The 27426-nt window shown below is 35.6% G+C and overlaps 2 protein-coding genes across 4 annotated transcripts in view; one reads left to right on the top strand and one right to left on the bottom strand.

Moving 5' to 3' along the window:
- Fur2 (furin-like protease 2) overlaps nucleotides 1-24535 on the bottom strand; it is a 305563-nt gene extending 281028 nt beyond the window's left edge. For all 3 annotated transcript variants that reach the window (XM_070302402.1, XM_070302403.1, XM_070302404.1), the window contains exons 1-2: nucleotides 23924-24535; nucleotides 13568-14132 (exon numbers count right to left, since the gene is read on the bottom strand). In XM_070302402.1, coding sequence (XP_070158503.1) covers nucleotides 13568-13747 — 180 coding nt within the window. In that variant the 5' untranslated portion in view covers nucleotides 13748-14132; nucleotides 23924-24535. The remainder of the gene's footprint in view (nucleotides 1-13567; nucleotides 14133-23923) is intronic.
- A 1510-nt stretch (nucleotides 24536-26045) lies between these two features.
- Rps17 (ribosomal protein S17) lies at nucleotides 26046-27161 on the top strand. The gene is made up of 3 exons (XM_070303550.1): nucleotides 26046-26126; nucleotides 26415-26566; nucleotides 26840-27161. Exons 1-3 carry the CDS (start codon nucleotides 26124-26126, stop codon nucleotides 27075-27077), a joined length of 393 nt encoding a protein of 130 aa, XP_070159651.1. The 5' UTR covers nucleotides 26046-26123; the 3' UTR covers nucleotides 27078-27161.
- The last annotated feature ends 265 nt before the right edge of the window (nucleotides 27162-27426 follow it).

Below are 27426 nucleotides of genomic sequence, written 5' to 3'. Positions count from 1 at the left end.
TCCATGTGTTAATTCCATTATCGCGATAACGCGGAGAAAACGCGTATAAGAGAGCGGAGGACTTTTACCCTCCCTCCTCCCCGCTCACCACAATTCCCCCCCCCCCCGTATTTATCTCGGATCGGGCAACGTGTTTTACACACAGGAATAATGAATGAGTAATACTAGTTTAATAAATAAGTCGGCTATAATATACGTTCGAAATACACGGTTAAGTTACGCGGAGGGGGCTTGGCGTGCGCGAATTCAGCGGCGAACGTAATCGAATTAATTAATATATACGCGTTTTATATGAAACGACCTTTTCGGAAATTGCTTTCCAATTAATAAGCGGATCTGTCGCGTACATGAGTTTAACATGTGTTTCGAATATCGATATTGTCTTTACGGAAATATAGAAAAATATTATATAAGAAAAATCACAGACACTCGCGCCTTTATCTCAAAATACAGAAATTGGTTTATGCGCTTTATGTAAAGCAACTATTAAACTTAAAATTGAAATTAAATATCTTAAATCTAATAAAAGTTATTAAGATTAATAATTATATAAAAAATTTATAATATTAATTTTTATTTACATAGATACTTGGAATATCTTACCGGTCGTTGCGTATAGATCGACGAGTAACTCTTGCCGCGATACCGTATATATTGCACGACTATCCAACAACTTATCGTAAACGTAAATTCGAGAGAACGTCAACTAGAAATAGCGCAGCTCGGTTCCGCTGTACTTTTACATTGACACGCGGTATATTCGGGCGAAATAATAAAATGCTCGTGGAAACATGACGCGTAAAGTCGCTTTCGAAACTATTGCGCGATGACGGTTGCCTATAGTGTCAGGTAATCAGACGGCAAGATGTTGCACGATGTCCATATTTCGTCGTTTGAAAATATTTCCGAAGAACGCCCAACATATCACGAACGAAGGAATTCATTTGAAAGTTCTGGTACTTTCGCTCATTCGAGTCGCCGGTTCTACTTTTTTCCTTAACAAGAAAAAAGATGCCGATAGCGATATTACAGCAGCAAAGAAAGTTGTTATATACATTTCACCTCATATTTTCATTGTTAACTAGAATTAATTAATTAAAATTTAATAATGTTCTTACTAATTACTGTGCTTTATGCTATATAAAATATAGCCTAAAAGGAAATATGTCATAATATTTAAAATTTTCCAACAATTATTAAGAGATGTGAAACATAAATAATTTCTTATAATTGTTCAATAATCGCCGTGCAAAAATTAACACCGTTCATCTAAATTTATCATTATATTATTAGAAAATTTTGACGGGAAAAAAAAGATCATCGATAATTCACGTGTCTGGATTATTATTTTTTACTTTTGCCAACTTAACAATTTTTATCATTGCCCATTTCTTATGACAGCGCCTCTATTGTTTTTCCCATCGACTATATTTACAATCCAAGTGCATACATGGTAGTGCAGAGCGTATGGAAGGGGAAAGGAGGTGTTAGTTAGAAGACCGGAATTTCCGTGGAAAATAAAAGACGACATCGAATTAAACGTACGACGTACACGAATCGCGCGCAAGATCGTAGAATGCATCGTCCAAGGTAAATGAAGAAGGTAAATGTATGAACACGCCGTCGTGTGATATTCCTTGAAATTGCGCGCGCGCGTTTATTTTCATCGACAACACGCGGATATGTTCTCTCGGCGAGAGGAACGTCTGGTTACGACACTACAAGGAACCACGTCAGAAAAACCGGCCGGACGAGATAGCGAGAGCGATGTGTGTGAGCGAGGGTACGAAGGTGTGCCGAGTGTGTGTGTGAAAAACAGAGAGCGTATAAGTGAATGAGCGAATGCGCGGAAAGGTGAGAAAGAAAGCGAATGAATGGGGGGTGTTACATATACGTATGTCTGCGAAGAAAAAGCTAAAAGAACTGCGAGTACTCAAGTGAGAGCTATAAAAGAGATAGAGGGAAAGAGAAATAAGGAGAGAATGATCGATAGGATAGAGACGATGGTGCTAGACAGCTGATACTCTCGCCGATGATATTTCTTTTTATTTTTGTCGGTCGAAGGAAGGGAAACATTTAATACCGAATGTTACATCTGCTTCTCAACAACAATTGCAATTACTCCGTTAAACGATAAGTTCCCTTGCCGGTTCTCCACAAAGTACCGGTTTTCCCGTACACGGTGCAACGTACAGGCATGAGGAGGGGGGGGGGGGGCAGTCTCGCGAAACCGGGCCCCGTATGGTTCGTGGTAGGAAAAATACTCGCGACTTCGAACAGTATATATACAATATCGTTGCTGCGCGCAACATGCTCGATACGTGTAGCTCGATTTATGTAGCGCGGATGTTGCGGTCGCGGATACGTAACTACGTGCTAGTTAGATTTCGGCAAGAGTGCGAAATGCATTTACGAAAGATGTGTATTTGTATAGAGAAGACAAATAATTGCCGGTTTTTAATACCTTGTATAACACTTGTTCCTAAAGTAAGAATTTCGAGTGTCTGTGCATAAATGGAGATATCTAATTTTGTACGAGATAGAAAAAAAGAGAAATATATGTGTCAAATAAATGCATTATATTATAAATTATAATTATAAAATAATATTATATTTATAATAAATATAAAAATAAAATAATAAAAATCACATGTTATTCTTCATCATAATAAATAATTATTTCATTCGCGTTCATATTTTAATATTTTGAATAAGCGATCTTTTCGAAAGATTGAATATCGCTATAGATGGGGAAAAATGTCTCGGTATATCTGATATTAATGACAAAATTTTCCGAAGCTTATGAGATTTGCGAGTCAAATTGATCGATCACCGATAGGTGCATCATAATTAATTGTTTAGACGCGTCACGTGCGCGTTTCCGCATTATACACGGCGGTCATACGTGCGCAGGCATCGCCACGACCAAATCACGCGTCAATTAGGCAAACAAGGTGACACGTTCACCTCGTCGATCATCACGAGGACGCGGAGCGTTCTTAATGCAACTAAGCCCAATGGCACATTATAATGGTAATTCCAGAGACACTTACAGTACATATTTCGTAAGATTGGCATTAAATTTTATGCGAATTGGCAAGTATTTGAAATCGATCTACTTCCGTGAGAATTTAATTAAATTGATATTTGGTTGTTTAATGATAGAGTTATCTAATATAGAAGATCGCGTAATAAGATTGATTAATTAATAAAATCAATGTTAAAGCGAATATCACTTTAGAAGAATCTTAAATTCATTTATTTATTTTAATGGTTAAGGCAATTATGTTCAATTAAATTTTCATTGAGAGCATATATCGCACTCTATTTCAATTAAAAATATACGCTTGAGACTGCGTACAAATACCTCGCGATATACATTGTATGACAATTATATAATTAATAATCAAACATTTGGCTACTAAATGAGCAGATTAGGTAAATAATTAATCACTAATAAAGCAATAATGTATGTGTACGCGTAACAATGTGTTCAGTTATCTTCCGATTTAAAGAGTTAATCGCGTTCGATGCATTTTGCAGTCGATTTGTTTATCGAAGACGATCCCAGGAAGAGTGTTATGCGAAAAATATCGAAATGCATAATTCAGCGTATGCCGCAAGCTTTTAAATATACATGAACTCTACGTGATTTTGAACGTAACGTAAGTTATACTTTCGGAGAGACTTTGACACTTTCGCGCGCAATTTGCATTCGCGAATTTGCATCAGAAGCGCGATTTCCCTTGCGAATTAGCTGCGAAACTGCGTTCTTTGTACTAAGAACACACTCTGACGTTCCAGAAACTGCGAAACAACGTGCATAAAATCCCATCGCGATATGAGATAAAAAAAATCATTATAATAATATTCGATAAATATCTTGAATCGAACCGAAGCCTAAATTTTGATTCTCCCTTAATCGCAGGGTCGCGAGGTCATGACTGATTTGTAATGCATATTTCAAGATAAAAAATATCGCAAACATGTGGCACAATCTTTCAACTGTAATGTATATTCTACGACAAATTTACAAAATTCATCTTTTTTACTTCTGTAATCATCGATGAAAAATTTATCTAACTTTGTGATTTTTCTAATGTTATTGTCGATAAAAAACCTAAGATATTAAATTTCCGTTAATGTTAAAAATTGAAATTATTGAATATCGAAACAAAAAGATTCTTCCTTAAGTAGCTAAGTTTTAATTGGTTTTTAAATTCAAATTGTTTTTAAACGTAAAGTCACCTTTCATTTAACTTTGATCGTCTTTCGATTGAATTACATCAAATCTTGAAGATTTATAAAAGCTTTCGAGAGAAATATACTCCCGATAATCTAGATAATCGTTAAAAAAATGTCAATTTCAAATTTACCGAGAAATATACTCGAAAGAAAATATAATACAAGTAGCATATCTCTGTATAACTGAAGGAAGAACTCGTTTTGCATCTTAATGTGCCCAGTCGCCTCGGGCGCAAGCGAAGATTTCTGCGTAAGCGGCTTATGTTACGTCTTGTGACTCGTTATTAGCGTTTTCTTTCGAAAAATATTCCGAACGATACGACGCGATCTTGTTTTATAAATCCAAAACTAAACAAAGAAAGCACTGTTCCTGCATCCTAAGAAAACAATCATATGAATAGATATACCAATAGTAAAAGTACAAGTACATTCAGAAATATAGACCAGCAAAAGGAAGAATGCATGCAGAAAAATGTAGCACACACAGGAATGTGTGTTTGAATATATTTATATTTATTTATTTATATAAGTAAATACATAATTTAGAATTGGTTTGGTCTTGTTTGATCTGTTTTTATTAAATTATTTTTCTCCCTTTGATATAATCTTAAAAAAAAAAAAAAAGTTACTTCTCGCGAGATCCTTAACAACACAGAATCTAATATTGCAAACCAAAAGCTAATTTCAAAATCGCTTAAATCCCCTATTTTTTAAACAATATGATTAAACATAATACTATTTTGTTTCGTTCTGTATAAATACCCAGTGAAACCGTATCGAAAGGGAATCAGGGAGAAATGAAAGTATGAAGGGAAAAAGTTGAAAAAACATCGGCTGCATTGAAAATCGGGAGATTTTCGCGCGCGAGCGTCCAACGATATCAGGGCGAAAAATAGGTAAGAGCGAGCGACGCGGAAGGAAGCTGATTTTCCACGGTCCGTCGGGGTGAAACGATTCGCGGAAATTGTGACGGCAAGGTATAAAGCCGACAACGGTAGCCTCCGTCATGCGTCATGGCGTATCTGGAACTGAGGAGGAGCGTACCCTCGAAACGAACCATCCGATCTTCCCTTCGCGCGCGCTTCTCCACCGGTGTAAAAATATTTTTAAACCCTGCCGAGATCCTTCGTCCGCAACGCCGGGCGCCATTGGCTGGAAGATATTTCTCATCTCGCAGAAAGTTATTTTTCTCCCCAACCCTTTTCATTCAAGCTAACTGGAAATTCGAGCGTCCGTTGCGGCAATTTCCCTCCGCATCCAAAAGCATACCCTATCGTATACTCGACTAACCGCATTTATGCGATCAACTAACCGTATTAATACGAGGGTGTATAAAATTTCATTTTATCGCTACTATTATATAAATTTTATTCTTGATAAATATTCGCTTTAACATTTTTTTTTTTTTTTTTTTTACAATAAAAAAACAGTATCTAAAAACGCTCGATATTTTTTTTATATCACGTTTCCAAATATTCATATTCTCGTAATTTCAATCTCGTAAAACCAGGCAATCTCATTATTAGTGAAAGAGCGTGTGTTTTACCGCGGCTTCAAGTATAATCGTAGAGACTCGCGTCTTTCCCACAGAGAAAGGAAAGGAACATCTGTCGTTGTCATTGAAAAATCTATAATATATATATATATATATCGTAAACAAGTATGTATTTAAATATCGCAACGTGTGGGCGCGGAAATATGGACGGGGAATAAATACAGTGTTTCGCTTGAAATCGCGTCCGGTTACGCGCACTTTAATATTACATTAGTATAACGCGCATTGTAACAAATCCCAGCTAATCCAATTTTACATTCTAAGCTCGGTATCTTGGGAGAAAATTATGAAAATTCTGAGTATTTCAGCATCTCATCAAGTAACATTGAAACTTAAGATCTTAGTAAAACTTTACGCGGATGTAGAAAAGTCAAGTTTAAAACAAATTTGATGATTTCTGCTGGAAATAGTATAAGAAGCATTTAAAAAATTATCACATGTTTAAAAATTGAAAATATCATATAGAAAAGAGATGAAACGTATTATCATATGCAGTAACGTAAGATAAAATGCTCTTTCTCTCATTTTACTCTTTTCTTCTATTCTAAATTCTATAAATTCGGGATTTATTAAATAAATTTAAAAAAGATATTTTCTCATCAATTAATATAATCTTTCGCGTATGTTACTTTTATTATTATAACTATAAAAATATTATGGAAAGAAAAATACGATACGTTAATCAGGCGTGAAACACTCCGTGCGTAAACTGAACGTATATCTCTAGTGCGGTTATACCAACGTGGGAAAATCTCGCGCGTATGCGAAATCCTTTCGCCGTGAATGGCCTCGCCTTTAATGCTGCATCGAGCGAACGATTTCTGGAGCAGACGAGTGTGGCTGCTTTTGCACGATACATCAACCGTCGGAAAATCGTATTAAGATCATAATCGTCTATCGTTTATAACATCATGTGATCGTAATACGCTGACTTCGAGTTTGGCTCACTTCGGAGAGAGAGGAGGCATGTTCGCCTGGGTTGCAAGAGAGAAAAAGAGAAAATAATAGCGTTACCGATCCGCATTCCGATGAGCTTAATTGCCTGTCTTGCGAAACGATTGATACCACCGACAATTTGATATTATACAATAACGCGCATGTCAATAGCATGACTCTATTTCTCGCACGATTTCGCGTATTCCGTTTTCCTCCGCAAGATATAATTGTTGAATGTGAAAAGACTTTTTTGTCGATTAAGATGTAAAAGTCAAACGAAAGCTTACTTCTTAATTACATACCAGAATTTTGAGATATATAAACGTCTTATATAATACATTAGAATATATAAAAGAATATTTTTATATTATAAAATCAAACCAATTTCCATTATATAATTTTACGAAAAAGAACAAACAAAAGAGAATTAGACTTTCGAAATTAATTGTGATATTATATTACATTAATTATCAAACAAAGTAAAAATTGTGTATTAATATATATTAGGAATAAAAAATATAAGGCATAGAAACACTTTAGTATTATTTGAACAAGAATTCACCAACAGCTTAAGATTCGATTTAAATACTTTTGTTAATCTTTTTTTACGCATCCCCCGACATTATATACTAAAATATCTCGAAAAAGCAAAATTTATCCTTCTATAAAGAATCATATAATCGCGATGAAAAATTAAATTTTCACGAAGAAAAAAAAACAAATCAACTCTTCAAATTTTTCATAAAATATGTACATGGAAAAATACTCTGACATCTTGTAAACGGTGTATGGTAGCGAGAAAATTCATGGTTGACGGAAAATCGCAATATAAGATTCAGATGATGCGCTTAATTTTGAGGATGGAGAAAGAAAGAGATAGGGGAAGAGGGAGAGTCGGGCGCTCGTGATACGCCAGCTCGCCGCAGAGCAGGGAAGAGTAATCGCGTTACTAACCCGCCGTAAATTCCGGTGAATCCCCGAGTACGCGCGCGCGCGCGCTCTCGCTCGCTCGCTCGCTCGCAAAACGTAACAGGTGTATAGCGAGAAATTTAATAGCCGCGATTACAGACTAGGTGGTCCGCCCGCGGCGGAAGGATAATCAATTGGCTTAACTCGAGCGCTACACCAAACTCGATCCTGCACATTCGACTTGTAACGTCCGTGTCGATCGAATTGGTTTCATTTTAATATTAGACCATCCCTCGCTTCGCATCCCTTCATCGAAACGTTCAACTTGCATGGTCCAGAGATAACTCGTCCGTCCGACAGATAATTCAAGATATATATATATATATATATATATATATATATATATATATATATATATATATATGGTATATAGAACACGCGATTTGATTGAGTTGGACGAAACTTATTACCGAAGTAGGAAATGAGGCATAACTTTATTAACGCCCTTATACGCAAAATCTCACGAACTTCAATTTATCGAGTTCGTTGTTATGAACTTATTTGCCTGCGAAATCGTGCCAATCCGGTAAGATCTCACGCATTCCAGCAAGAGCTGCTGGCACTAATGATCTTAAAAAGTTGAAATTCGCAAATTTTCGCTCTTTATACTCTTCTTTCGTTACAGGGATCGTAACAGTAGATAATTGTAATAGAAGAATATCTGCATTTTCAAAAAAAACCTTCATATTTCTCATGCTGAAAAATATATGATTTATATTATTTTCCCGTCAATTAATTATTTTAGTCGAGATATCGAGTGCGGTATATTTTTCGCCATTTTTCAGCGCCTCTCCAATGCGTTCCGCAAAATAACCCGACGTTGTTGCCACTAACCTCTCCTCGCTTTACATTTTACATAATGGCCGGATTTTGCGAATTTCCATACTTACCCCTCGTCAGAAGCGGCAAATATTATGAGGCCGCGCGAAGCGATCGTCGAACGCGGGTTTAACATTTTGTCACACAATAGCGGCATAGTTCGGCGAACTTCTTTCCGCTTGTCAGTTTAAGTGACGCGTCACCAAGCTAAAATACTTCGACCGGGCGCTTTATCCATTCATCCTTACATCATGCGACAAACGACATCTAAGAGTGCTTGATTCTAAAGTGAATTTCTAAAAAATCTATTTCAAAAATAAATGCTCTTTTTTTTAATCGGCTTTTTTCTATTCGATGATATTAAAGGCGGGCAGGATTATCTAAATATTACAGATAAATGATACGAAATTGTTTTCATTAATATATTTAACTAAGTATATTATTATAATTAATTCAAATATATCAATGAGTTACTTATTTTTATATTAACCGAGATTTTGCGTTTCGTCGGAACAATGTATAATATTTCATCGAGAGTTTAGACTTTCTCGCGCATTTTCCGCTTTTTCCAAGAAATCGTCCAAGAATTTGACCGTAAGTCATAACGGCTGCACTTTAATGTGACATTTAAAAATAAAAAAAAAAAAATCTCTCGCACTAAACGCACCGCTTTCGTCGACGCGACACACGACACGTCCGTTCTCGGGGCCGCAGCACGAGCGCTGCAATAGTTTCCACCGCGATTTTCCATCGCGGCTTTTCTACCCATCGCTCTTTCCTCCCCCGCGCGGTGGCCACATTTTTCCAACAACGAGCGCTAAAGTTTTTATCTCGTCGGAAGGGATGACGTACGGGATGGCAAAACCTCTCTTTTCATCGCTCGCACTTTCTACCTCTCGCAACTATACCCATCCTCTCTCCTCCAACCATCACCTTCTGCGCAAATCCAACCGGTCGGTTTCGCGTTCCCGGGGCGATGAGGAGTACGAGAGGAGTAAAAGAAAGAAATAGGAGAATGCGAATATGTATACGTGTCGCGAGATAAAAAGTTTAGTACCAGAGTCTCGCAAATATAGCCATATTTTGCCGATTGCGCACTGGATGCGTAACGATCGTTCTGTCATTTCTCTTGTCTCCCTCTGCTTTCCGTCTTTTTTAACCCTCATTTCTCGTCCCCCGGAAAGTCGCTACGAATAATGGAGGATATTGAAGTAAGAGCGAAAGGGGATACAAAGGAGATATGAAACGTCCACCATTATCTACGGTAACAGGTCCCTGGATGAACGTCGCGTGGATGGTGCTTCAGGTTGAACTAACAAAAGAGATATTCGTTTGCTTGCGCCGCGTAAATAAGATTACGCGGAAGAACAATGTCGCTTACAAGATTTTCATCACGAAGAATTGTGGGATAATTATTTTTGTACCGTATTAGAAAGAAGTAATTTAAAGTCGCGCACAAAATGTTTGTGAAAGTCTGAAAAATGCTTTCGTAAAGTGCTGCCTTTTATGCTTATGACAAAACTTTTATCACTCGTGACGAATCTTTTAGATTTTCGAGACGAATAGTATTTCCGAAATCTGTTTCGCAAACTGATAATACTCGTTGAGTAAGAAAATATACGACAGAAATTAAATGTCAAAAATATTTGCATTATTTATATATACATATAGGTCATTTCGTAAGACTTTCGCGATAAATTATCAAAAAAAATATTCTGTTACAAACTTCGATCTTTACGAACGCATTCCTGACATTTTACTCATTAACCAGCAAGAACGAATTTTTTTACGTCAACTTTTTAGAGAGTTCGTTTCAATATCTGCCAAATAGTTCGTTGCCGAAAAAACCGGTTGCATACGGTTCTATTTCTCTGTATGTTTCATCTTTATATTTTTAGAGCTCAAGTTCCCTTTCTCGTAACTTTCGCACTACCGCAAATACATTTCGATATAAAATTCCACATCCAGAATAGGTATTCGTTCGGATATGTATTCGACATAAGGACCCTCGCTCTTTGTCGCTTATCTACCGAGACGAGGAATATCGTTCAAAGGATCGGTATAACTATTACTATTAAGAAACTTACTCCGTTTTACACGACTACATTCGACTCGGTTTAATTACTCGCGCGTTCATTGGAAGAAATTAAATTTTATAAGCGCGTTGTAAAATCCATCAGATAAAGACTCTTGCCGCGCCAGTATGTCAAAGCGCGAAGAAGACACTAAAGCGCCATTCTTTTGATACAAACGGAATTAAAAATTTTATTACTCGCAACGAGGAAAACTCGAGAGCGCGTGAATATACGAATGGAAAAAAAATAACTGTTGTAATTTACATATGCTTGCAATTGAAAGCGACGATTCAATTATATTGTACGTAAATTTTTGTCGCAATTAATCTCTTGATAAAGAGTATTAAAAAGTTAAGCTGCTTTATGACTTTAATGTAATTAAAACTGTTATTTTCAAAATATAGCACATAGCCGCTTTAAAAAAAAAAAAAAAAAAAAAATCGATAATATATTTATATATGTGTATTCATTATTTTCAAAATAAACCTATACAGTAAATTAATTACAGTTTTTTTTCCATTATAATATGTTAGATTCAGATTGTGGCATTCTTCAATTAAATACAATGTGCATTTAATCCTTGCTAAAAATAATGCAACTTACTCGGCTGTAATGCAATCTATCTTAATTCTTATATTTAATTGATTAGATTCTAATTTCTGTATTATTCCAAATCTACGATATATGTCACATTAATTATGCATAATACAGTATGTATATTATAAATATATTAACTATTAAAAATACTGTTTTCACATTGCGTAATTTGCAGCGCGAGTGTTTATATAATTATTTTATCGTAAATTAATCGTTAATTAATGCCGTAACCGGTGTTCCATCAAGCAGCTGCAAATCACTTGAATATTGAAAATCTTGATAGAGGTCTGGTTTTGACGAGAGAATGGCCACAGCATTTCGCGTAGGAAATATTTTATATCGCGCTACATTGATCCCGGCGTTAGAGATACACAATTACGTGATTTACATGTTTTAAAATCGTACATAATGACTGTATTTTTGCATTTTAAATGTAACATAACCGAAATGTTGAATCGCACAAAAGCAATGTGCATATTTTGATAAACACATTGACACGATATAAAGGATGGTTCAAAGTTTGAATTCATTTTCAATATAACAAGATTTATAATGAAGCAAATTTTTTTGTCTTGACAAAAATATAAAATCAGCAATAATTTTTATAAAATATTAAATATAAAAAGCATTTTTATTTCTCGATTTTAATCGTTCTTTAAGACTTTCTCTTAATTTAAGCCTCTCAGTTATTGAAGTAGTAAAAATATTGTGGAATTATGGAAGAAAAGAAATTGGTATATTTTTATGGAGAAAAAAATCGAATTACTAAATAAACTATGCGCGGAATTTCGAAACTCTCGATATATATCGGTCGACGTATTTCCATACCTGCGGTATAACACATCCGGCAATATGAACGAGTACTTAGCGTGCGATCGGGCTATATTAATGATTATTTAGCGTGCGATGTTTCTGTCGCTTATAGACCGTTGCCTGACCGCGATACACGACTTCAGGAATGACGGTACGATATTTATCAAGCGCCTTATCAAGCAGTGAAACGGGCACGCTTCCCGTAGCCTCCGATAGACAACGGGATATTCCGGTTGTGCGAAACGAAAGTGGAGCGAGACGCGTTAACGATCTCTCTCCCTCTCTCACGTTATTGCAAAGTAATCGGAATCGCATTCGTTAGGCACCGATCGACACATCGTTGTCGACACGCGAGGCAAATGTATTATATATAGAGTGATTCCGAACATTCTACCAATCCATAAGTTTCATATACGGCCATCTGGCCCAATTTAAAATCGATTTTTATGCGCGACAAATATTTAAAAAAATAAAAAATAATTGTCGTTCAATCATTTTTTACATTCGAAAAATTTACAAGCAAAGTTTGTCGATATATTTCTAAAATTTTAATAGTAGAACGATATAGCATTTCACATCGTTAATATCAATTTTCATTAGAAGACTAATGTAGAAAAGGGCTAGCTTATCTTAATCGTATAATTAAATAACCGGCGTTAATTAATTTATTTTAGATAGTCATTTTAAATAAATGACGCAACGTAATGAATCTGTATATGATGTTAGCATGCGAATTAAAATAAATCCTAACAATTGTCTCGTGAATTAATCTCAATTCATGATTGTTCACGTATTATATTATGATCACTTTAAACGATTTGCGAGGAACATTCTATACATCGCATGGCCATTTCTAGTATAAACCGCGTTAGAGAACCCTCCGGCAATAGCTCCATCCAATCTGTCTCGTTAGATCGCATTCCCTGCCTACCTCCTTCCCGTAACCCGTTCGACATGATCGACACCCTTTCCCCGTCCCTTGACCTCGCCACACGACGGTGCAGCAGCATCGACCGTAACCGAGCATCTAATCCCATCATCGACGACGGTACGAGTAAACGTCAATATCTGATTCGACGTCGGAAACGAACATGCGTTGTCAAAAGCTAGTCGCGGTAATCTTGCAAAGTGCAAGAATACTCAAGAAATCTCGAATCGCACTCGAGAAGCACATCGCTCTATAGAGAATTTTGTATTTCGAGGTGATTGAAAATTTCTTTCTGTTTCAATTCAATAATGACACTCTTTGATCACTAAATGCTTGTATTTCTTAAAAACTTGAAAATACTCAACAAATAAATATTACGTATCGACTGTCGTCGATTAATTGTCGATTTTTCTAAACAATCACACATCATAAATTATTTGATATCCGTCAATATTTTTATGTTGTTTCCAAAGGAAAGAAAAAATAAATTAAATTTTACAAAAAAAATTGTTATTAGATCTGTAACATTGGAGCAGCTTCAATTCTTCCGACGCGAAAAACTTTCTTTAGAGCGAGACTTTCTCGATTTCGCTTTCTTGGTATAAAAAACAAAAAAACTGGCCCACTTACCTGTCCATAGTTGTCGAATCCGTGCTCTTGGGCGATTTCGTCGGCAGCCTCCGGTCCGCTGGGCACGTACACGGCGAACTGATTCGAATAGATTGGCACTGGTCGTTGCCGTGGTCTCGGTTCGGCTCTCGCGCCGGCCAGCAGCGCGCACACAATCAACAACGTCACCCTGAAGATCATGTCGTCGACGACGAGTGACGACGACGGGTCCTATGATCGCGTCGCGGGCGATATTTCCGGCACTGATAGAGCGCGCGACGTCGCGACTGACGTTTCGGGACGTTACGAGACACGTGTGTCTCGCGACGAATTTCGCGATTTAATTTTGCTATCGAGCGGGCGACTTTTCGCGAATCGATCACGATTCTCGACGGAACTCGCGAATCTCACATCGGATCCGCGCACTTTACTTCCGCGAGAACGCTGGCAGTCGGGAGAGAGACGAATGCGACGGACGCTGACGGATAAAGTCGTCGGGTCACGGGATGGAGACGAGAATCGCGCGCTGCGCCACGAGTTTCGCCCGTCGTTGTCAGCGAGACGGCGGTTCGGGGTTGGTTTTATCCTGCAACACAAAGACGGGGAAAAGCACAGGTTATAGCCAGTGTGCATTCGCGTCACGCGCGCGAAGTCGGAAGGACGCGGTGGGAATTCTTGCAGGAGCCTAGCGTTGTGTGATATTAATTGTCACCGAGGGGAGGATAGTTCGTTTTTCCTGCTCTCTTGACATGCGCCCCGAGGATTTGCATTACAATGTTTTGCCGTGGGCGTGCACGCGAATGTTTGCAAACTTCCTTCCTCTTCCTCTTCTTCGCGCGCATTCGCTACAAGTATTCTTCCTCTCTCTTTCTCTCTCTCTCTCTCGTTTCTCGAATGAGAGAAAGAGGTAGAGGCAAAAACTCGCGTGTTATTTAATAACCGAAACCTTTGTTCGTGAAACGATGGCGTACGGTGATGTAATAATTGTTTTGCAAATAGCCGAATGCTTATTTATTTAGCGCGACGCGTACAAATAAACGTATTATATCGTGACGAAATGTATCAGCGCGATAGAATGATTATGGATGCGATCGATTTTGTCACATAACAAAACGCAATTAAACTTGCGTAGAAGCGTTCGCGGTAATCCTCGGTTAACCGCCTAATAAATGCCGTTACAATGACGTATTCTATCGTCCATTTTCCCTATTTGCAATTAATTAATAAAGTTTCATATATCTATTTTAGTTAGCTCATTCGGAGTGATGTAATGACAAGCAGAGGGATTATATGTATTCTTTCCCGTTTCAGGGAGAAGTTCGTGGAATTGCAAAGCGCGGAAAGAAAGTTGGCGCTATAAATTCGGACGGAATTATCTAAAAATAATTTCAAACTCGTAACGACAATATCGATCGTTGCACGCGATCGAACTGAATTCGTCGGCAAGAATAAGCAGAGGAATTAGAACGCTTTAATTAGAAATTAAAAATTTGCTGAAACGCGAGGCAAGATCTTCCGATGATCAAATTTCGATTGTGAATTATATATATAGGCTCTAGTAGCTGCTAAAGTTCGATAAGTAACTGGTAGACTAGTGAAGCAAAAGGAGAAGTCTGTTTCCAAGATACTGTCGATAATTAAGACGAAATGAGCGAAAGGCCGAACATGAGTCGAGTTTAAAGTTAATCGAACTTTCTCACGAAACCGTTACCGCTAATAGTTATTCGAGAAATAATTTAAAACACTTAACGGATACGATTTATGTACGTTATAATTCAAGAAAGAAAAAAATGCTTTAGAAAATATTCAAAGTGTACAATTATTTTGGCATAATTACCAAGTAACAAATTTCACTGCCGTCATTCTATTACTTAATGTTATCTAATTCTATTAATTATTGTAATTCTATTCACTAATTATTATTAATTTGAAACAAGCAAACGCAACCATAAGATTAAATGACAGTTAGGGGAAAAAAAAAAGAAAAAAAAAGATTACAATAATTTGCATTTATTTTCTCTTTACGACGCGTATGACTTTAATTTAACAACGAATCAAATGCGAATTAATCTAGTGCTAATTGTAAATCCGGAAATTAGTTACAAACTCCGAATCATTTGCATTTCGCATGCTAGAAGTTTCATGAAATGTAAATTCGCGAAAACAAGGGCCAATGCCAAGGACTAATGCTGAAAAAAGGCAAACTCTTCTAGCCCCGAGCTAACATCGACTAAAAAAAAAGTAAAGCGTATACCGAATTATTAACGGAATTCATCTCTCAGATCGGTTTTTTATTTGTTCAAAGTAATTCCGCGATCGCGCGCAATAGCGACGAAACGCGTTACACCATCGCACCTTGTGCCGATCTTATCATTCGCTGCCTGTGTTCTCGGTAGCTTCAAAGTAAGTACAGCAAGATACAGCGAACAAACACGAATGGAACGCGTATTACATGGCCATCCGTTCGTTCGCGTTAACTCATTAAGACGCGAACGTAAAATGAGACGCGAGCCTTTGACGCAAGGCATATCAGACGGCTTGCTTTAATAATAAATGAAATGCTACTGGAACCGGCAAATACGCTACGCCAAGGCAAATCGGATATCAAATTAATAGTCATCACGTACATTGGAGAAATTGTGAAGCTAATTTATTTAACATACGAATTTTTTGACGTTATATATGACGCGTTTGCTCGACAAATATACGCCGAGAGCAGTACCATGCAAATATATCGAGATGAAAATTTCATGCGTCAACGTAATAAAATTCGTCGCGCACAAATGCTGCCCGTTTCGATTTGTGGAATATCCAGATGAATGAATATCAAATGGATGCATTATTCAGCGTTGATTTTAAATAAACAACGAATAAAGGCGTTTGTCGAATAAGACTTTTCCTTATCAACGCAGAAAATAAATCAAATACAAAAGCGTGCAATTATTAAAAAATTTTCTTTCAATTTTATTTTTCGATTATTGCAGAGAACTCGTTTATAATTTTTAAAATTTTACAAACAACCTTAATAACGCGTGAGAAATTTTTGTAAATTTGAGAATATAACGAGTATAAAAGAAATTTCAAATTTTATGAAATATAAAAGAAAAGATTATATTTGTACACTATATAAATCTTTTTTTTTTATTTTTATTTCGTATTTTATTTCATTATTCTTTATAATTTTATTGTTTAATGTATTATATTTTTTGTGTTTCATTATTTTTATTTTTATTATTTTATATTTTTACTTGTTTCCAATTTTATAAATATATATATTACACACATACACATCTCAATTTATATAACCATTTTTCTTTCATTAATTTTTATATGCGTCAACATATATCAATAAATACGAAATATTATCATTTAAAAAAAAATCAAAATTGGCATATTTTTAATTGAGAAATTTCATTAAATTTACATAACAGCTGACTTGCTATTCGTGCCGCTCATGGTGTATATGTCATCTTTACATGATTCGCTATTCGATAATACGAACTCGACGCAACTTTCGCAAACTTTGACAAGTCGAATTTTAAGATTCAAATGTTTCCAAGATGAATCTATTCATTTGGAAGCGACAGTGTCTGAAGTAGCTGACCGTAACACGTGATATTTGAACGACGAATATACGAGCAACTTTGATAACGTCAAGATTCTCTGTATCGTTTTTAGCACACGAAATACTGCTTCGGGAAAGTCTTCGAATCGCATATAAAATGTAAAATTTCATATAAAATACGATGTTAAGACAAAGTAATTAGTAGCTGCGCCTTTTTATATTCGTTTTGAACCATTTATGAATTCAAGAACGAAGAAAGGAAGTGAAACTTCCTCGAAGAATTTCGACACAGTCAACAACTTGAGTATTAAAATTGTACAGATAATTCATTAAAAACTCTAGTTTATATCTCGAATTTTTAAGCTCGTAACTGTAAAGTTCAATTGTTAGATTAAAAAAAAAAAAAAACTTTAGAGATAAAATTAAATCTGGTTTCTCAATTTCGTAGTTAAGAAAAAACAATGACCAAAGTGCATCGAGTATTCTATAAACCTTCGCCGATACTTAAAAAAGAAAAAAAAAACAAAGGATTGAGAATCGAGTCGAGCGCGATTCGCGATCACGAGGGCAAAAAGCGAGAGTATCTTCTGTCATGTGCTACTTAAATTACGAAAGCCACTTACACGACACTACCATCCGCAATTACGAGAACCGCGGAAGGCCGGCAAAGAGTATAAACTCGTCCCGATGAAACTTCAAAGTTTTCGCTTCCGTGTTAATGTTCGCAGAAGTTAAATCCCGAGTGAATACAGGTCGGCGATAAAGCGCTTCTAGGCAAAAGTAACTACGTTTACCAGGGAAAATATGGTCAGCAAGACCGACGTGGAATTTCTCGCCCGAAAACAGGATCGCTCAGCTGTTAAGGCCTCTCGCGATATCGCTCCATTTCACGTGGTGTTAATAAGGAATATCTAATTCTTGCGCACAATGTACACCGCAATAAGGATAATTGATACAACTTTATAAGAAATAATTTATTTCAATTTGATGGATAAATCTCTTGATAGTTGTAACTTATTGTAACGAAAAAGAAATAAAGATATTATATGTATTCGTGTTCAGTATTTCTTGGCAAAATTGTTCACATTACATGTAACGTAACTTTACGTTATTGTGTAAATATGCAGAAGGATTATTATTATATAATTAATTTATTTTGTAATTATTATATCAATAGTATATGTATAAAAAAAAATACATGCGATATATTTTACGTATAATGCAAATTGATTTCTGTAGAAATATCTATGTACATACGCACACGGATTGCAAGAAAAAAGAAATTAATTAAAAATCTTCAAAAAATCATATTTTACGCGATTCTTAATATTTAAATTTACTTCGAAGCTAAGTAAAGCCGGATTTAATTATCGGACTATAACAATTATTCGTCGAGCACAAAGAGTAAAAGAAGCGTGTCTTCGCGCTTACATCCTCGGATTCCACGGAAGTCAAGACGGACGATGTTGGAGAATGCTTTCCAGCAATTAAGCGTTCGTAATCTCTCAGCGTTCCGACCAACTCTCGTAAGTCGCTCGTAAAAACTCGCGGACCAGATTTCCTCGGGCGACAATGTCGAAGGTTAAAAGAGGATAAATACGATTGCTTTGACTCCTTTGACTCTCTTCTTATCTTTTCCTCTCCCGATATAATAATTCGTACGGGATAAAAGTCACAAAGACTAGAGTCGCGATACGAATAACAATTGTAATTTTATACATAAAATCCCGATACATCCCGTACTTTCATATGCATATTTTTTTTGCCGCGAAATTTTGCCATACATGAATGCATGATTCGCTCGCGTGGCGAAAAGAATTGAACATGCGAATGAATCATAAAATACAAAGAAATTCTACAATGCGTTAAAAGATTTGAAAAAAATTATTTCGTGATTAAATTCATGTCAAAAAACGTATAAAAGAAATCAAATATGCAATTTTATTTTTCACTTTCAACCCTTTGCAATATTATATTAGAGATTATTATATATATGCGTGTGTATGTTTTATAATATATTTTTAGCACACAATATATTAAAATTTTTTAAACTATATTCTTAATAATTTCTCAACTAAGATTATTCTTTTCAGAATTGTGAGACGTTCAAGCTATATATAATGGTAACTGACATTTTCGTGGCAGAGGTTAAGAGTCGCGTGCGGTTTTCTGAAAATAAATGGCATGCGAACCAGACCTTAATTCAGTGATATTAAATGCGATATCAAACGAAATTTTTCGTGATTAATTCGTGGACCGCATGTATTGTGCTTGTGATAAATTATATTTAATATTACATTTCCATAATCAGATGATTAAATCATTTACTATCTAATATTTCACAGACTTTGTATTAAGCCGTGCAGTGATAAAGATACAAAAAAGAATACCGTACAAACTCGTTTCAGTCTATCATGGACAGACGTTTACTTACAATGAAAGCTAACGTAATGTAACTTTTTTATTACACGTTTGATTCTTCCATATATTGCGAGCTTTTATGCTGCGAAATTCTATTTCTAGTATTTCGAAGTACAGCACTTTTTTTTTGGCTTTGTTGAAAACAGGTTTTTTTTTTTTTTTTTTTGTATGCAATAATGACTCTTTGTACCGTGCAAAAGAAATTTTATAATTATATTTTATAGTTTCAGATCATCCACACAGATTTGTATTTTCGCGATGCATTTTTATCCTCTTACCCTCAAAAGCGAATAAAGCGCACTTCAGAATAAATATTTTGCCGCAAACGATGTGCATAACCGTATGTAGAGCGGGCTCGATCGTGGAAAAGTTGAGGGCGAGCCCAGGAAAAAAAAAAAAAAAAAGGAAAAATGGAAAAAGTGTTGCGAGTACATTCACATACGCGCTTCCGCGTGGATTTAATAAAAGTGGATTTTGTCCGACATGAATTTGTATGCATTTTTTTTTTCAAAAACGCTTTCGTGTGTGAAAATAGGCGCCGTCGCCACGCATTGGCGGAATGCATCGTGCATGCATGAAACGTAAGACAATTAATTGCAACTAACCTTCATAGCGGATGACATGGAGGTACGTACTTGCGTATCCCGCTCTCGGCAATAAATTTATTATTTTGCCTGATACTGAACTATATATTTTGCTCTTAAAATTCATTCGCCATTTCAATTTCAACTGAGAATCAGACAGTTTGCGTGAAATATAAATATAAAATATGAATGCGATATAATAATATCGGTTTGAAATTTTTTCGTGCAAAATAAAATTAACGTAATATATTAAATTAATAAAATTATATGTAAATAAAAGAGAAAATCTATTGATTATTCTAACAAAAATATAATCAAAATTCGAATAAATCGGAAAATTTATAATCTATTATATAAAAACAAAAATAAATTATTTTGAAATTATTTGAAATATATATTTAATTAGATATTCTTTACATTCTCTAGATTATTCAAATATATAATATATCGATTAAATAAAATCTCCAACATCTGGAAAACTTTTAGCTATGTGTACATACCATAAAAGAGTCTGTGGCCATGTTCTAGGTATGTGAACAAGGCCTTGTGTTGTCATATGGTGTATATTACTATGTAATTATAAGCTTATGTAAAAAGCACAATTTTTTTTCATGTTCTTTTACGTGAAACGATTTGATTACACAGGAGCATGTCAATTTTAAACATCGTGTGCATGTTCGTTTAGTAAACTGATAAATATATGCAACATGTCAGCTTTTGCGTAATAAATTATATTATGCTAATATTGTCACAAATTTTAATAACATTCTCGAGTTATATATCGTAGAGAGATTAATAATAATAAAATAATATATTTCTATAATACTTGCATTGATAAATATGCATTATATATATATATATATATATATATATATATATATATATATATATATATATGTTTCAAAAACCTATAGTACATTTATTCAAAAATAAAAGTGTCATACGGTTTACCTCAAATTTTATATTTTATATACGTCACGAAATTTTTTGTACATTTTATTCATTTTGTGTGTAGATTTTTACACATATAAGATATAAAAGATTACGGTAAATCGCATATAATATTTTTAGAAAAAAATTGCAAACGGATATGGTTTGGAGGATTGTTCTATTGGTTCAAAGAGTTATCGTTAGTTATAATATTGCATCGTATATCGATCGCTGCTTTGTACCGAAATACTTTTTACTCTTGATAACAACTCATTTATAATGTACTTTCTTTTTACGAAAATTTCAGTAAAGCTAATTAAATCCTACACATACTTTAAGGTTTTATTTTTTAAGTATTACACGCGGAGCAAACCAAAAATTTTTTTTCCCTTTTATTCGACGCACAAGACACAAAAGAATGCTTACTGTTCTTGACGCTCACGCGCAATTTTCCACTAAAGTTACAGTTCTTCCAGTACGGTGATACGGTTAAAAGAAAAACGTGAAAAAAGATGAGAGAAAAGAGAGGGAGTGGCGACCCGGTTGCGTCAAGATGGCAAGAACGGAGTGTACATCACGAAGGAGTTGGATCGCGCGAGAGTATACTCTGTCGTGCGCCGTAATTACGCAGTATTACGAGCGGCGTTACGACGGGGATGTTACGTTAACGCGGTTCGTGTTGTACGTGGCGCGCGCACGCGAATTAAGAAGACGGTATTAAAGCGGTGCTGGAAATTCATTCGCGCGACTGGCTTTACGACGACGCCGAGCGAGATAGAAAATCCCCCTTTCACACGAGTCGTAATTTTTAGTCGTATTTGCGCGACGGAAAAATTTTCAAAATAATTCTATTTATTTTCTTCTACACAAACACAAAATTGCAAAATCAAAACCAGATCTCTATTTTTCGAAATTCTATCTTTAGAACTACACGATTGACGTAATAAACTTGAATAAATTCTACGTGATTGTATAATTATTGTATGTACGTTTATGGCTTTTATAATGGCGAATAATATAAAGAAGAATTTTTTTCAATAAAAGAATGTTTTTTTGAATAAACTTTCCACGGAAACTCACGGTGAATTTCGTGGCGAGTCGCGTATAAAACGGGCTTAAGAGACGCGAGAAAAGAAGGGCGCTCGCTCTTCTAATGCCCGCATATTTCGCGACACGTCCGGTGGAGAGACAGTGACTCAACTCGCGCTATGCGCGATATTTCTCACGCGCGACACGTTTCATGCATACGGCATCGATGACGATTTTTCAGCGATGTGACTTCCTTGCTGCTCCACTGACGTATTGATGTACTTGCGTTTCGTACATTTATCATAAAAGGCGAAATAAGATGATTGAAATCTTTGCAAACATAATTTTTTTTTGCCTTTTTCACTACAAGCGCGCGAAATTGATTATTATCATTCAAAAATTGCAAACAATTATCAAATAGATATTAATATTTTTTACTTGCAATAATCTATTGATTAGTGACAAATTCCATACTCAAAATATTCAAAAATATTCGTTGAAAATAGCCAGGAGGCAATCTGTATATGGCATTCGTTATATTTTCAATTTATAGTATATGGTGCATTAGGTTTATCGCAGTCGGATCTTAATTTATGTACATAATTAATATATATATATATATACATATTACCGCACGCGAGAAGATCTATCGCGAAACGCGCGCGTAATAAATAATTTCTTCGTTAATATTCCCATAAAAACGCAAAAACTAAAAAAATTAGTTTACTTATATTCCGTGCATTATAAAATTAAAACAATAATTAGAAATATCACACAAAAAAGAAATTCAAGATTTATATACTTTTTTTTTAAATATAATTTATACTATAATTGTTTTCAAATATTCTACTCGTGTAAAATAAAACATTTTATTAAAACGAAAGAAAAACATTTTTAAGTAATGTACGTGATACAGTAATTAAGAACATTTATTCCCTATATATATATATATATATATATATTAAAAAAAAAAAAAAAAAAAAAAAAAAATACGACGAAATAAAGACGTTTTAAAAAGATATTTTACCAAAATTACGAAATGATAACCCCGCACTAATGTAATATAAGCCAGAATTTCACCGATGACTCGTGTTCTTAAAAGCGTGATCAAGGCCGACCTCGATTCTCAACGAAAGCAAAAGAGACGGGAAACGTATATGATCCGTGACCTTTCGGCAGAGAAATTTCGAATGAACGAACACGATTGCCGATTAAAAACGCTTATTCGCCTCGAACGAGCAAATAAGCGTTTCTCACAGCACAACTCTCGCGACAAGAAATCATTGTCGAAGGAAGAACACGTGCGCGCGCGCGCGCATACAGAGGTGAAAGTCTTGACAGAGTAGTTGGGATACATGCTTAGGTATCAGCTGACGGAAACGAAGACACGAAATAACGAAATGTCGACAGATTGCGATATATCGTAATTAAGATAACACAACCCGATCACAACCCGGAAGTAACAAGAAATTCTTTCTTACATACACGTATCTATAACTTTTCGTATTTAAAAAATGTGACGATTATTTAAATATTCTAAAAAAAAGTATAAATCAATACAGCTATATAATAATAACTTCAGGTATATCTTCAACTGCGTAAGATTATAAATATGTGCGAACAAAGTATCTTTGAGCCAAATCTTTGATCGAACACATGGCCGCGCTTTTGGTGCAATTAGATAATATTTAGACATATTGCAACGCAAAATGTGCAAAAGAATGGAGTTAGGAGAGCGACAGAACGAAGAATTAACGGGCGAGACCGACGGCTAACTTCACGTCGAAGGTGACGTCCGGTGACCCGACATTCATCGGACGACTACGCGCAAAAGATACAAGTACTTACCCGATGTGACGAAATCTCGTTTCCACGTAGTCGATGATAGATTTTCAGGGAAACGAGGTTATGTGTCGCAAGCTCGAGGGGATTACGGTAGTGTCACCGAATCGGCACGCGATGTATCGCGAAAGAGGCTTCTACTATCTGTTGGCAGTACACTGTGGCATGTTTCTCTTCCGGCGCGACACACGATTGACTTCACTCTTGACGTCGAAAAGGCGATTAGACCACCGTTAAGTGCGGATGAGAGAACGGATGAAAAGAATGATGTAGAGTTCGCACACTCGCGCTATTATTCGTTCGAACGAAAGGGGAGAGAGAGAGAGAGAGAGAGAGAGAGAGAGAGAGAGAAAGAGAGATGGATGGAAAAGAAAAAGAGACGCGGCCGAATTTCCTACCCGACGGAAACTAACCCGATCGCGCGCGCGTCCCGTACCGCTACCAATAGATGTATCGTACCAAGCGTAGCATCGCACACTGACTGTCCTCGCCGTTCACCAAGGCGATAAACAAACTCACCGCCTGCCACTATCACGCCGCGATTCTGCGCACGCTCACCTTCACCCGAACGCGATCTCTCGCTCCCACTCGCGTATGTCACACGTTCCGCTCGCGGTCCTCGTTACACTGACTACTGACTCCCACCCGCACGCGCTCCGTCGTCCTACCTCATGGTATGCGCGCGCACTTTTCCCCTCCCTTCCGCTCTGCGCAGACACTGGCAGGCGTTACGCGAGACGCTGCTGCGATCTATGTTTCCCCTCTATCACTAACGTATATACTATCTCCTTCACATGCTTTTATCCAATATTATCGTTCACGATTCCGCCGCCTATTGTTGGTAACATTGTGTAAAAATATAGGCATACATCGGCAAGTTTAGCTATGCAAAATATAAATTTCATACATACACTAACGAGGATAATCATGTAATATTATTTAACAAAAACAATGTAAGAAATAATTAAAAGGATATATATTTCGATTCAAGACAGTATATTATTCCCTTATATATAAGAGTAAAAAATAAATATAAAAATCTCGTAAAGATTCACCTTTCTTATATATTGCTTATTATTAGACTAATATGAAATGATCAACGGTGATTCGAATATTTTAGTTTACGATTAATAACAATAAGTATGCAAAAATTGATATAATTATATATAAAAGGATCGATGTAGTTAATATGACATACCCGACGATATATGTACATATTTCATTTTCGCTGCACTTCGAGAGAAAGATGGCGTGTGATATATATACAAAATTTCAAACAAAATTTTACAGACAAACGATCGATATCAAAATTGCCATATTGACGTATAATAACAATAATATTTACAACAAACATCTAATACTTTTTGTTACTGGCCATGACTTTTTCTACGCGAGGGATCAATTTTTTACACGACAATAATCCCGAAAAATATACGACGCGACGCGAAACTATAAATTAACTATGACGTAAAATCTACCTATAAGAGTATGGTAACATTGTTTCGATACTTTGAAATATCGAAACGTTCAAGCAGAATGAATCAGATTCGTAATTATTTAATGTGAAAAAAGATATATATTTTGTAAAAAAATGTTTCTTTTTCAAATATCAGAAATATATCGAGAAGTATAAATAATAAATTAATTGCGCAAGATAATTCACGAATTCACCATCACTAGAAATAACTGAAATGTCTTTTTGCAAAAATATGAGAATAAAGTATGACGAGTTTAATATTTTAATACAGATATAAAGCGGATGGTGTAATATATGTAACATACCCAATTAATTATTTCATGAAAAAAGAGGCCTCTTTTTCGCACAATGATATCTTTCCGATATCATTCGTACTTACTTTGATTGCTTGAGTTTATGTTTAAAAATGTCCTCTCAAAGGAAAACTTTACTCGGAGAGGACATTTTTAAACATTGTCAAACGGTGGCCGACTCGGAATCAATCGGTAATAATCGAAAAAGTTACGGAACAATCATCGAGTAAAATTTTCTTCAGAGAGAACGCTTAAATTTCTTTGTCCTCATTGGCCGATCGAACGTTTTCAACCACTAGTAATATTGAGTCAAATGCAGCCGCAAGTTTCTAGATTAGTTCGCGGCTTCTCCGCCTATCGGCGATAGCATCGCGTTAAGTTAAGTTAACGACTCTCTCTTTTCGTGATCCGTGTCTCTTTCGGTACACAAGCCAACATGGTGCGTATAATATTGCAACGTACTCTTATATTAATCCGCAAATATTACAACAATCCGCGAAAGATCGTCAAAAATTAAAACGCGCTCGTTTCACGTATTGTTTACTTTAGCCGAAAATACAAATATTAATCGATTAAAGTTGTCGCGATAATACGAAAGCTCGCGACTTTAGGTTTAGATTATACTCGAGTTTTGGTCTCGCGATTCACAACAATAGTGTATAAATTAGATATATGTGCGATTGTGCATCAAATTGTCGACTCATGTTGCTTTTTTCATAATTTATAGAGTCGTGTCAGAACGAAGACGGTCAAAAAGGCCGCGAAGCTCATTATCGAGAAGTACTATCCTCGTCTTACTTTGGACTTCCACACGAACAAAAGGATATGCGAAGAAATCGCTATCATTCCCAGCAAATCTTTGCGCAACAAGATTGCCGGGTAAGTACATGATAATTTAGTTTCTCAAAAAATTTATCATTTCATCAAATAACTAATATAAAGAGTGCAATAATAGTGTTTTGATGTGATATAGTATTATGATAATATAATTATCACAGTTTCATATATATATATATATATATTTTTTTTTTTTTTAATTCATAAGTGCTGCATTGATTATTTTATAAATGTTTTCTCTTAAGCAATTTAAGATAGATTCTCAACAATAATAATTTGATAACCGTAAACATCGTATATTTTTATCATTGTTAGATTTGTCACTCACCTGATGAAGAGGCTTAGGCATAGTCAGGTACGCGGTATCTCCATCAAGCTGCAGGAGGAAGAGAGGGAACGCAGAGACAACTATGTTCCCGAGGTCTCTGCTTTGGAACACGACATTATTGAGGTCGATCCTGAGACCAAGGAAATGTTGAAGATGCTGGAATTCAATAACATCACTGGACTTCAACTGACGCAGCCTGTTCCACAGTTTAGCCGACGGTCATAGAAATTTATTATCCTCCGCTTTACACTATAAACAAAATGGTTGGTCCTGCACTTTTCAAATAAAATTGCAAACCAACACTCGCAATATTGTACTACTTGTCTTTTCCACAGCATAAGGTACGAACCTCGATTATTAATAATTCCTAATGATAAATGATTCCTTGATAATTAGTAACTAAACTATACCCTATTCGTTTTCCAAATCGTTAAAAGATGATTATTTAACTGAATATAATTTTGATTGCAAAAAATTTAAACTCAATTATATATATCCTCGATGTTAAATATTGGAAAAAAAAGATTGAAAATGATACGATTTACAAATGCGTCTAAAAGAAAAGGAACAGCTG

This window comes from Polyergus mexicanus, unplaced genomic scaffold (genome assembly GCF_030449975.1).
Source record: "Polyergus mexicanus isolate NDT 795.1 unplaced genomic scaffold, iyPolMexi1.0 SCAF_10, whole genome shotgun sequence".
Taxonomy (NCBI): domain Eukaryota; kingdom Metazoa; phylum Arthropoda; class Insecta; order Hymenoptera; family Formicidae; genus Polyergus; species Polyergus mexicanus.
The sequence above is the reverse complement of the archived record's forward strand: the minus strand, read 5'-3'. Positions and strand labels throughout refer to the sequence as shown.

Excerpts from the sequence above, each read along its gene's own strand:
- Rps17 (XM_070303550.1), top strand. Across the intron at positions 26,567-26,839 it reads TTGCGCAACAAGATTGCCGG|ATTTGTCACTCACCTGATGA; the intron begins GTAAGTACATGA and ends TATCATTGTTAG.